At 46.0% G+C, this 12,744-nt stretch overlaps 1 protein-coding gene across 3 annotated transcripts in view; it reads right to left on the bottom strand.

Annotated features, from left to right (window-relative positions):
- MTMR2 (myotubularin related protein 2) overlaps positions 1–12,744 on the bottom strand; it is a 62,805-nt gene continuing 50,061 nt past the window's right edge. For all 3 annotated transcript variants that reach the window (XM_071432737.1, XM_071432735.1, XM_071432736.1), the window contains 8 exons: positions 11,940–12,089; positions 10,957–11,145; positions 8,717–8,902; positions 7,634–7,840; positions 5,972–6,064; positions 4,489–4,602; positions 2,931–3,107; positions 1–1,979 (listed from right to left, as the gene is read on the bottom strand). In XM_071432737.1, the coding sequence (XP_071288838.1) occupies positions 1,818–1,979; positions 2,931–3,107; positions 4,489–4,602; positions 5,972–6,064; positions 7,634–7,840; positions 8,717–8,902; positions 10,957–11,145; positions 11,940–12,089 (1,278 nt within the window). In that variant the 3' untranslated portion in view covers positions 1–1,817. The remainder of the gene's footprint in view (positions 1,980–2,930; positions 3,108–4,488; positions 4,603–5,971; positions 6,065–7,633; positions 7,841–8,716; positions 8,903–10,956; positions 11,146–11,939; positions 12,090–12,744) is intronic.

Genomic DNA, 12,744 nt, shown 5'->3' with positions numbered 1-12,744 from the left:
TTTATCTATTTATCTGTTTTTATTAGCATTAAGGAAACCGAACAGCCTTCATCAAGAAACAAAATATACACACATAGTCAATTTGCTAATACAGAATAATGCTTTAAACCATCTTATATAGTGATTGTAGGTAAGAGCAGACCTCCCCTTTAACCTCAAAGCAAATCTGAGTCCTTAGGAAGTATTTTGTGTGGATTCTTTGCACTTTTGAACCATACTGTGACAGGCCACCCCCTGACAGCCGTGGTGATGCTGTGCAGCCTGTTACTCATCCTGTCGGAAGGCGGCTCTGGATTTCTCTGTAAGCACGGAGTGGTGATTGCAGCAGTAGAGCAGGCAGAACTGGAGACTGCAGGAGGAAGTGACTGCTAACTACCTTGGAAGGAATGTGGCTTTTGAAAGGCCATTTCTTAGGTGGGAATAGGTCTGCTCTTATGGTCCCTCCAAAAATCCCTCTCTAGTGGAATAGCAGCTGAGTGAAGCAGCTGACAGTTATATTAAACAGGTGACCACAGTCTGGGATCCAGTTCTGAAAGAGCAACACAGGAACCCACACTAAGCAGTACCCCTTCTCCTCAGCAGAGAGGGGGAGAAGCAGCCTTGCACATACTTAACTGCCTTTGCTCCGCGAGCCCTCCTCTGCAACCCTGTGCTTACCTGTGTGGAAGAGCAAGGGGCAGTCACGGTTCACCAAATATGTGTTGTATCCCCTACAGTAAATTTTTGTATTAAAATTCAATTTCAGCTTGAGTTTAGTTGGGTGACACCAATTCTTGAAGCAGACTATGAGGAAAAAGGTAGGGTTTCGAAAATGGCTAAGCTGTTCAGTCTGCCAGAAAAACCTAAAGCAGCAGTTGCAATGCAGGCAAAAAGGCGTCTTTGGTTGATGCACAGTTGCTTCCATTAGTTAGCAGAAAGCTGAAATACCATAAGTACACCACAATAACCCTGCACAGAAGCATTAAAATTGCTGATTATGCTTACCCAAGCAAAATGTAATGGCTGATCCCAGCAGTTCACAGGTGCCCCTTGGTATTCCATTACCTTTCCCCCTAAAGACTATGAGGCACTGGAGGCCAGAGGAGCTGTGGAAAGCCAGGGGAGCCCACTCTGCTCCCCGCTGTGAAATAAAGGTGTTTAAGTTGCATCCTGGCACACCCACTGTAAACCATGAGATTCTAAAGTTGCAGAGATGGAAGTAAACGTTGTCCTACAAAATCATGTCCTGTATTGTTACTCCTCTACCGCAGTGTTTTATTGGGAGAAGCTGCCCTTTCTTTAAGTAAGGCATCATTTACATGGCTTCCTATGATCTAGATTGAGGTGAAGGGAATGACTTGTTTCAGACACTGCTGTTGCTTGTTTTCAGGCGTGCTGGCAAACGCCCTCATTGACTCTGCTGTGCAGGAGGGTGTGTGATGGCACAGCTGCATCTGAGGCTCCAATACAAAGTCAGGTTTGGCCTTTCAAACTTCTGAGCAGATGTTTTTCCTCCACAGTACTTCATGCTCGTGCACAGACTCTTTCAAGCCAAGTGATTTCCAGCACATCAGTGAACAAAGAGCAAGCTCCAGGCTTCTTGCAGGTGGCAAGTGCAATATAAGCTAGCCACTGAGAAGGGTAATTGCATAGGGGGTCTTGTCTGTGTTGGTTTTCGCTTTAAGCTTTCTCTAGTGCTACAGTACTAATAAATTACCCTGGAGAGAAATAAATAAATAAGTTGGCATCTCCCAGGCACCATGTTGGAAATCCAGGAGGTTTCAGAAAAGCTGCCCCTCCATGGTCCTGGGAAGGTAGTCAGCAAAAAAAAGTCCCTATTATACAACTGTCTGTACGGGAGCGACGCACTGTGCGGGAGAGCCGGCGCGCTCCGAGGATGAGGTGGAACGGTTGGTGATCTCTCTCTGCAGCTCCTCCACTTTCTTCTGCAGCTCAGCCCGCTTGGCCAGAAGCTCCTTGTAGCGATTGTGAACAGGTTCCTGCAAGGAAATGCGTGGCTGAGCACTGGGAGGTCAGCGTGGAAGAGGGAGACTGAAGCACAAAGCTGCTGCTGACCATACAGACAGCTATAGGGGAAGGAGGTAGATGAGTGTCATCAGTCTCCAGCCCACAGGTATCTGAGTGCTTGCTCTGGCTCTTGGCTGCTCATTTGGATCCAACAAGCACAGTGCAATGGTGGCTAAACAAAACAGTCTGTACGTATTTTGAAAGATGACAGTTGCCAGACTCTGATCTCTGACATTTCTGGGGGACACGGGCCATGGCATCTCAGCCTGGACATAATTTCAGGGGCTTGGGAGGAAAAAACCCAGCCAGATTCTTCTAAATATTTTCACATAGTTGACACATGTTGAACAGTCAGTACTGCAAAGTGTTTGCTGGGTTCCTGTCTCTAACGCTGCAGATCTGCAAAACTGCTACCTGCAGACAGGCACTGAAGCAATTGGGAATTTTTGTCCCTTTCTACTAAAAAGTGATGTCAGCATTCAGGGTCGTGCTCAGACTGCTAGTCTGAGGTGCCTGCCCTGGGCAAGCCAGCTTCCTGTGCCTCAGGCAGCCAGAGCAAGCAGCAGGTTCCCATCACAGTAATTTAAATACAGCCCCAAAATTCCTATATAGAACCCCACATTCAGAGAAGTCTTAGGGGTTTTAAGAACTTTTGTAAAGAGAACTCCGATATTTTTTCCCACATTCTCAGTGAGAAATCTCCCAGATCGCTGAGAGATTTCTGCAGATTTCACAAGGTGGTGATGTCCAGCTGGGCACCTGCATTAGGCAGCTCTAGGTGGTGCTTGCTCTTGCTGGCACTTGAATTTAGGTGTTTGTTTTCAGATTTAAGCATAAGTTTGTACATTACCTAAAGCTCTTGACCCCCAAAGAAACAGTATTGGTACTAGCAGAGAGGGAAGCAGGAGTGGGAAGAGGCGTACCTGAGGCTTCATCCTGGGGTTCCAGCGGATGTAGTAGCCGACCCACAGCTCGAGGTGGCGCATGCTGGCCACGGGATACAGGACGTGGTTGGAGTAGCTCACATACAAGGGGTTAGTAAAGTCTTCCAGTTGGCTGTTGATGTAAGACCAAAGTGATACAGTCTTTTTTGGAAGGCTCTGTAAGGGAAGGGGGTGGAGGAGGCTTTATTTGCCATACGAATCCCAGCTATCTACAAACTGTAGCAGCATAGACATATGCCTGTCATTAATATGGAGCTGGTTGTTTTTTGTAGCTTAAAAAAAACCCCCAAAACTGTTCTTTTGATGTGGTGGTTCTTGTACTCGAAGCACATGGATGCAGGCAGGCACACACGCCCTGGCACAGAACAACCCCTCTGACCCACCCAGCTGTCAACACAGATCAGGAATCACCACTGCTACAGCAAGGGGACACTGGCATGTGAGCTCCTGGTGCTTTAGTTAAACTTCACTTCTCTGAAGTGCTCCTGGAGGACTTGCTGGAGTATTTAATTGCAAAGGAAAAAAAGAAAACATTTGACTTAGGCCCTGATCTAGTGAAATAATTATGCCTGTGAATACTCCCACTGAAACCAGTGCTGAAGTACTTTCTAGATTAAGTACTTCACTAGGCTGAGGCCTTTAAAAAAAACCCAAACCCATGTGCAAACAGCATGCAGATTTTCTTCCCTGGAAATGGTAATTATTCAGTCACTGTGGACTCCAGAGAAACAGGGACACTGATTTCACAATAGTAAAATGCTATCACTTTTCTTTTCCATCTAGTTTCTATGATTATTTTTTACTGATGTTCTACCACATGTAATCACATCAGGTCCACACAGCACTGCCCTCATGTACCTCTGTGCTGTTAGGCTGCAGCCTTTGGTGACAGAATGCTTCATCCTTAGGTAGGTGAGACAGAGTAAATGCCATTGTTTTCCTTCTAATTCCAGACTGGGTCTGGATGTACACATCTCTACACTCCTCCCTGGGCAAACAAACCTTGGCCAGACTGCAGGGCAAAGCTGGCTTGTGGCAGGACAGAGAGGCACGTCCCTAATAATAGTAGGAGAGCTGTCCTCTCCTGGGAAGATGCAAGCACAGCAAGAACACACATAAAGACCAGTTACTTGCTGTAACCTCTGTGTGCAGAATGACAGCACACACTAGGTAGTTAAAAGCACCCTAAAGGGATCACCTCAAAGACAAGGCATGACAAAAAAGCACCAGTTCCCACAGAGAAGGTTACAGTAAACTGAAGTTCAAAGCAAAGCTGCATTTCCACTACCTGGGAGTACCAGGAGCTATTCAACCACTAGTGACTAGCTAGAAGTAGACAGCGTGTCCAGAAAGGAGATGGTGCTGCTCTGAAACATGAAGCCTCCAACAGATAGCAGTTTATGCAAACAGAAAAATCCCCCAAGTCCCAGCCTCACATCTACAACTAACTCTGAGTGAGGAACCAGCTTCTGTAGCAATATCTGGCCAGCTAAAGCAATCAGGAACAGGCTTTTAACTCGGAGAGAAGCTGTCTTACCTCCTTCACTCTCTGCTGCTCACTGCTGCACAGGAAGGTCCCAAACAAACAGCTGTACAGGTGATCCAGGATGGTTATCAGGAAGTACTCATTGAACTCAAATGCTGTAGGAAACTTCAGGCAGAAATAGAAAATTAGTTAAGGATTTAAAACATGAAAATAAACTTTCTCCCATGCTGTAATCTTGGTAAGGAGTTGGCTCCTTGATTTCTAGAACAGGATCTGTCCCTGTTCCCTGCCTAGCTGGATATTCAGGGTCATATTTGCTCCTTCCAGGACAAGAGTTTCCCTCTTGGAAAGCTGCTTTGCATGTTCAGAGAGGAATTTTGAGCAAAATCCAGAGGTTTGAGGGGTCAGAGCACTGTGTTTATGTACACTCAGTGCTGCTTAAAATTGAAGTTTGCTCTTCTATGCCTGTCCCTCATGACAAGCCATGCAGCCAGACTGTGAACAAAAGGCACATGTGAAATAAATATATTCAAAAAGTGGAAATTTCCCAGGGCCAAATGGAAATAGCCTGGGTGCCTAACACAGCACTCCCCAGAGGAACAGCAGGGAGGCATCTTGTGACAGAGGTCAGCAGGAGCAGAAGGTCTATGGGCACAGGCCATGTTTGTTGCTGAGTTCTGTGCAGAATCAATCTGTCCCTGAGACAGGAACAACTGAAGCTCCTCAGAGGGCCAATAAGAATAAATGCAGTGAACTGCAAAGACATGCAGGGGTGATGGAGAGGAGAGCAGGAGGCCTTCCTCCCTCACAACCGCCCTCTTCCCAGGCTGCCCCAGTTGTGACATCCTGACCTCATCAGCTGCAGGTCAGGATGCCCAGCTGTAGGAGCAATCCAAGCAGACCACGATGAAAGTGACTTTTGATGATGGTAAAGCCTCCTCTTCTCTCTGCATGGTTGTGGTACAGTGCCATATGTAGTGGCATCCTTTTCTTCCATATATAGTGCCATCCTTCTCTTCCATTCCTTCTGGTTTAACTCAGGGTGAGCCTAGCTTTTTTTCAGTGAACTGTCTGATCATAGCTGACTTTTGTGTCACAGAAGATCCAAAAAAACCTTCCAGGTTCCACGTGCCTGGGGAAAAATCTCCCAGACACAGGGGATCTCTCCTGGACTCCTTTGCCATGCCAGGTCTGAAGTGAGGCACTCAGCTCTGTACCTCACATTATGAATTGGGAGCAGTACATTTGCCTTCAGAAGAAGTTAAAATGGAACATGTTACAGGATCAGCTTGAGCAGGGGCAACAGGGATCTGTTACACCCACTGTGCTAGGGACTGATATTAGCAAGTGCTTTCAGGCTCTGTGCTAAACAGACTCCCAAAAAGCCTGCTGACAGAATCGAAGCAAGAGTACAAGCCCAGGAAGGAGAGCCTGCAGAGGTCAGCTTGGAAACCATTCCAGTGTCCAGACACCAGACAATGCCTCGGTGCACTGTGCATGGCTCTGGGGACACGGGTGCCACCTAGCAGTGTACCTGTCTCGTCATTTGCCAGACGCAGTCGATGAACTGCAGGAAGACGGGAGAGCGATCCGCGTCCGCGTGGTTCTTGTCCCCATGGCCGACTCTCTGGAACAGCAGGACAAAGAACACGAGTCACACAGGGCTTCATGGGGCCTGCTCTCAGTCCCCTAAACCTTTTAGCAACAGCTTTAAAAAACTTCAAATGAGTCCTGATACTGCTTTGTCCATATCAGTGGGTAAAGGAGTAAAGGACAGCTACTCTCTTTGTCTTTGAAGTGAAAATTCTTTATGGGGATATTTTCATGCTAAGTTAAAACAAGAGTTGTTTGAGTAGAGGCTCCAGATGCTATGCTGGCACTGATTTCAGTTAATAGCTAAAGTTCAGAAGGAAGAAAAATGAGAATGCTTTTTGCTTCAGTTGCAGCTGTTGTCCTGGCTACTTCAGTAGTAGAGGGTGCTGGATGCAAGCACTACCTACAGGCACGGCATGCGGCAATACCCGTCACACAACACCTCGTGGCTGCCAAGAGCTGTACAAACACCAGCCCAGCCCATCTCCTGCCACCTCCAGAGAGGCAGCAATGACAGTATTCCCAGAGGCAGCCTCCAACCCTGACCATGCTGTGTGGCCAACACATGTGAGGCACGACTCCTCAGAACTAGCACAGTACATCATTAATGATTATACATTACCTGGGAGCCCCAAATACTGCACAAAGATAGAATAAGAATGTGAAAGTAACAGAGATCCCTAAAACTGTTTTCCCCTCACCGAAGGAAATAATGTTGGTATCTTCCTTGCCTAGACAGTGAAGAAGCTAAAACACTCATTGCTCAAATACCAGATAACAAATTTTGCTACAGCAGAACCTCAGTCACATTAGTGCCTCAGTTTCCCCACCTTCCTCAGAGCATTTGACAGTGCAACCCACCACTGCAAGTGCTCCACACAGACCTTGTCCTAGCCCTTGCAAAATTAACAACCACTAGAGAACAGCTACGAGCAAAACACAATGGCAACAGGACTGAAAGGATACTACTGAAAAGCTCTCTCAATTCCCATCAGTGCAAACCATAACAAACCGCTGTGTCACAAGCCCACAAAGCTGCCTCTCTGCCAACTGCTAGGGCACAACCACAAACTACTCTTGGTCCAGGCTCAAGCTGCTCCTCTTTCACCTAAATAATTAGAAGCTTCTCCAAAAATAAAATGTGCTTGAAGAAAATGTGAGGTCAAGGCTATATACAAATTCCCAAACCTCTTCAATACAAAAGTATTTCTTAGATGATGGTGCTCAAGTAGCCTGAGAAAATGGACTGAACTGGAAATAAAGACAAAAAATGCCCAGTGGTCTCTGCCAGCTGCCAGCAGAAATGCCAACACTGAACCCAAAGCACACTGCTAGTTTAAGGCTAAGCATGGGAACATGACATTATCAGTCAGACACCTGAGATACCATTTAAATACCACCTGTTCCCTGTATCTAACCAATACAGTCCCAAGGAGGTTAAGAGGTGAATGGAATTATAGGTAGAAAACAATAACATCAGTGTTCACCTCTCTTCTGTGAGTTCAGCCAGGAAACTTGCCACAGGAAACGTTAAACTCGTCTAAAATCCTTCAAGAGGGACAACAACATTCTGTTCAGTGCCCTCCACGGGCTAGTGACTCACCAGCTGGAATCTGTGGCCGAAGCTCAGCCACTCCTTCTCCACGAGCACCTCGAAGCCCCGGATGGTGCGGTAGTAGCCATCCAGCATGAGCAGGGCCAGCGAGGTGAGCTGCGCTGTGCGGTCCCAGCCGTCGCTGCAGTGCACCACCACCGATGTCTTCCCCGACTCCACTTTGTCAGCAATCCGAAGGGCTCCAGCAAGAATGAGCTAGGACAAGGGAAGAAACAAATTACAAAATCTCTTTGGAACAGAAACTAGAAATGAAAAATGGCTAGTGACAGCACAGGACAAACCAAGGGCTCTGCTTGCCTCAAGGAGAATGGTAAATCAGTTCCAACTACTTTATAACTAGGACGGCAAAACTGGTGAACACGTTTTCTGTTCCAGCAAGATGACGACACATCTGAACTGTAGATGTAGGCACTAAACTGTAGTGTAGGCACAACTGTAGAAGAGCCCTTGCATGAAACTCAGTCCTTGGACAAGTCAGTATTTAAATGCAGGAGCCTGGTGTGTCTGATAGGAAAGGCCATCACTTTGCAGCTGCCCCAGGCGCAGATCTACCCCTGCCTGCTTCAGCAGAGCAACAGTGTAAGCTGGACATTTTTAGAAAAGAACATTATTTGAAATGTTCCAGCATCTGGAGAAGCCAAAGCATTTTGCCTCCTTATTCTGACTCTGCTTGGATTCCTGAAAGGCTGAGAGGGCCCAAACTCCCAGCATTTGCTTGTCTGGCCCACACAATAATGCCAGGATGTCAAGGAGCCGAGCCAAGAACTTGGAAACTCTGTGACTCCTGAGTTCTAAGCAGAGCTTTCACAGCTACACGTCATCCAGGAACATCCTTCACTTCCAAAACAGCATCTTTCAGTATTTCAGCCCCCTCCCTTGTCCCTCTTTTCATCTCCTTAAGATTCCTCACTCCAAGAACTGCGGTTTTAAACGCTTATAAATAGAAAACAAATTATAAGTCTTTACATTTACAAGGAACTGAAAATCCTGGAGTTGACTCTGGATATCTTTCCCAGACTGGTAAGGACTTGTGGTTGCTCAGCCACGTGCAGGGGATGCAGACATGCATACCTTGATGTGCTCCAGCCAGTGAGTTGACTCTAAATTAGACAGCCAGTGAGTCTCCTCGATATTGGGATACACAATTTCTTTCAGTTTTCTCAGCGACTCTCTCATAACATGAATGTTGTGAATGTCCAGGAACACTAATTCTGCATTCTGATAGGCATCCTCACTCTCATAGCCCCCTCCTTTAGCCTGAAGAACAAAATTCACATACAAATCATTAAGGAAAATCATATTTTGTACTTTATCCCAGTCATTTGTCCTGAGCAAATAGCAGCTGACAAAATACCACAGTGGCTGGGCTATCTAAAGCAGGCAAAAACCATTGGCTTTATCTTACAGCTGGGAGAAAACATGTACAGGCACACACTTTGTGTCTTTCTTCTGCAATACCTAATGAATGCTGTAATTTTTACCAAAGAATATCACATTACAAGCCTTCTTTTCCTCTGTAATTATAATTTATCCCCATTCAAGCTGTTAACTCATTACATTTGCTAATCTATCATTTAAAAATTTACCATACTATTACAGAGGAGGATAACCCACACACTAATTGCCTTCCCTAAGTAGTGGGAAAGGCAGATTTAAAAAAAAAAAGAAAAAAAAAGATCTTTACTGCAACAAAGCAGCTCCACCATTAAAACAAAGCTTAAAGTGATGGCATGGAACACAATTTTTAGAAGGGTAGAATGATGGACCCTGGGAACTACTGAAATGTCAGCCTCACCTCTGTGCCTGGCAGGATCATGGAACAGATCCTTCTAGAAGATATTCTAGGGCATGTGGAGGACAGGGAGCTGATTCAGGATAGCCAGCACAGCTTCACCAAGGGCAAATCCTGCCTGAGCAGCCCAGTGGCCTTCATGAAGGAGAGACTACAGCAGCGGACAAGGAAGGGCTATGGGTGTCATCTACCTGGACTTCTGTAAAGCCTCAGTTCCCCACAACATCCTTCTTTCTAGGCTGGGGATGATGGACAGACAGTTTGATGAATGAGAAACTGGATGATCACATCCAGAGGGTAGTGGCCAATTGCTCAATGCCCAGGCAGTGACAAGTGGCATCTCTGAGGAGTCTGTACTGGGACTAGTGCTGTTTAATATCTTCATCAGTGACACAAACAGAAGGATCAAGCGCACCCTCATCAGGTGTGCAGATGACACCAAGCTGAGTGGTACAGCTGACACTCCTGAAGGATGGGGTGCCATCCAGAGGGACCTGGACAAGCTCAGGAAGTGGGTCCATGGGAACCCCATGAAGTTTAACAAGACCAAGTGCAAGGTGCTGCACCTGGGTTGGGGCAACCCCTTGCATCAGCTCAGGGTGGGGGATGAACAGATCAGAGCAGCCCTGCCCAGCAGGACTTGGGAATGCTGGTGGGTGAGAGGCTGGACATGACCCAGCCATGGGCACTCCCAGCCCAGGCAGCCAATCCTGTCCTGGACTGGTCCAAAGCAGCGTGGGCAGCTGGGCCAGGGAAGGGAATCTGCCCCTCTGCTCTGCTCTGCTGAGACCCCACCTGCAGGGCTGTGTCCAGCTCTGGGGAACCAGCACAGGAAAGACAAGGTCCTGTTGGATCAAATCCACAAAGATGATCAGAGGTCTGGAGCACCTCTCCTGTGAGGAAAGGTTGAGAAGAGAAGGCCCTGGAGAGACCTTATAGCAGCCTTCCAGTACTTAAAAGAAACTTATAAGAAAGATGGGAACAGATGTTTTAGTTGGACCTGCTGTGATAGGACAAGGGGTAATGGTTTGAAGGTAACAGAGGGTAGATTCCGACTAGACATAAAGAAGAATTTTTTCACAATAAGGGTGGTAAAACACTGGAGCAGGTTTTCCAGAACAGCGGTAGATGCCTCATTCCTGGAAACGTTCAAGGTCAGATTGGACAGGGCTCTGAGCCCTGTTGGAGGAAGCAGTCTTTCAACCATGTGAATTGAAAAATGGTGATACACAAGGTCTAGGGTGCTAGAGTCTGACCTCAGTACTACTTCAATTTTTTTTTCCTTTCCAATGTAATTTCCCATTGTAAATTAATATAATGGCTCATCAGCAGTCACACTTGATATCTTACAGATACCAGTGAAGGTATAAAAGTCTGTCTAGAGAATCAGATCATTGCATTCAGACTTCTTCTGCACTGGTAAACCCTTGTGATCCTTAAGAATAATATGAAATGGTGGTGGGAAATGTGCTCTAAATTATTACATTCCTGGTTTTAGACAGAGGAAAAAGTACCCAACCTTATTGGCTACGGCATTCACACTAGGCCTTGCATCAAATATGAAGATTTTATGGGACTGGGCATTAGAATCCATGATGGCTTGAAGGTACTTTTCATCTTCCTTGCTCCGCTTGCCACTCACTCCCACCATGGGCTGGCTACAGCGCGTGATCGTTGCTTGACTTTCTGGGTGAATCCATGACAAGACCTTCAGAAACAAATGGGAAATAAATAAAGGAAAATGGGATTCATTAAACCAATGAAGTAAATTATCTGTAATGGCTTGCTCTGGGATTCTCTATCAGAGGGTTCCAGAAGCCTGGATTCTAATACATCACAACTGAATGAAAGAAAGAACCCTTCTGTCTTTATTCATTCTGGTAGCATTCCCAAAGTTTGAACAAAGAAAAGGTGATCAAATTATTTGAGTCTGACTTCTAAATATGATGCAGACTGTTTTTTCTGGCTGTTGTGTGAGTCAGTATGTGGGCTGTGTCTAACTTTATGTTACACCATGTAAAAGTTAAGCACTTTAGGAACGGACTGAATTTCCTATAGACTTGAGGAGTAAACCAGTACCTTTTCAGTTACCTCTGAAATAACCATCATACCAATGTGCTTTGTCTTAATTTCATTAAATAAATGCTCTCATCAAGACTATCACTACGTATTTCTCTGTCCTGAAAGTCAGAGTAGGCCAGACAATTGTAAACAGCCAAACAGGGCTGCCTTGTGTTTCCCAGGAACTGAACTGAGATTTGGTCTGAGTTGTGCTAAATTATCTTATCTTCTAGTTTTAGTTTAGTCTACATCTCTTTCTCAACAGTAGTTTCAGCAGATACTGTTATTTTCTAAGTCCTCAAACACGTTGTTGTCACTTTTATTATCTTCTGACCATTTATTTGCTCCCTGGAATCTACTCAGCCTGATCTTGGTATTACTTATTGCCCAAAGGTATGTGTAACCAAACCACATCAATGTGGCTTTTTCTGTCCCACGCACTGGTATGCGTCCTCTGGACCTGAAGGATGCCACTCTCTTTAACTCCTCGTCGGGAATGTTTACAGGCACGGCTAGAATGGCAGGGTAGGTATCACACAGCTCGTAGCGCTCGTTAATCTTGGTCAGCCTCCAGCTTTCATTGGGAATTCCCTAAAGAGGAAAATGCAGGTTAGCAAATGAGTTGCTCTGAGACCTCAGCACAGACAAATGCCCAGACCTGAAATTCAAGGCAACTTTTGTTAATGAAGGTCATTTAGGGCTGGCACCCGGGAATGCATTATCTTGGTAACTTGCATTTCATGTCTCTCCCCAGAGAGGTGGATATTTTGCTCAAGTCACTGAAGAGCAGGGAAGCTGGGCTTCAGGCAGGGTCACCTAGGGCAAAGGAACTGTGGAGGCTACAAATGTAGCAACACACCCTGAGCCCAACTTTAAGCTACCTCCCAGTCTCATTATGGGCTTACAGGAGAGCCAGGAGCAGGACAGAATGGGTGACCAACTCAGTCCCCACATGGCACTTAGTTCAAATGTGTTGAGTGAAAACTGGGGATACAAAATGGAGTTACCAGACAGGATGGAGGGAAAGGGGAGAAGGGAGAACAGGCAGTAAAACACCCCAAAAAGCCTGATTTGGGCTTAGTTCAGTGTTTGTGGCACAACTGTGCAAACCTCTAAAAACACCAAAAGCTTAACAAATGTATGTCTCTGTTTGCATGACTGTATGTGATATGCAACTCCCATGTTTCCATCACACTAAGCTCTCTGGTTGAACTGAGGACTTGGGCTGGGAGAGCAGGGAATCTCC

Source organism: Agelaius tricolor, unplaced genomic scaffold (assembly GCF_023055355.1).
Source record: "Agelaius tricolor isolate 1412-34295 unplaced genomic scaffold, bAgeTri1.0.p SCAF_9, whole genome shotgun sequence".
Classification (NCBI taxonomy): Eukaryota; Metazoa; Chordata; class Aves; order Passeriformes; family Icteridae; genus Agelaius; species Agelaius tricolor.
This window is presented reverse-complemented; position numbering and strand designations above follow the sequence as displayed.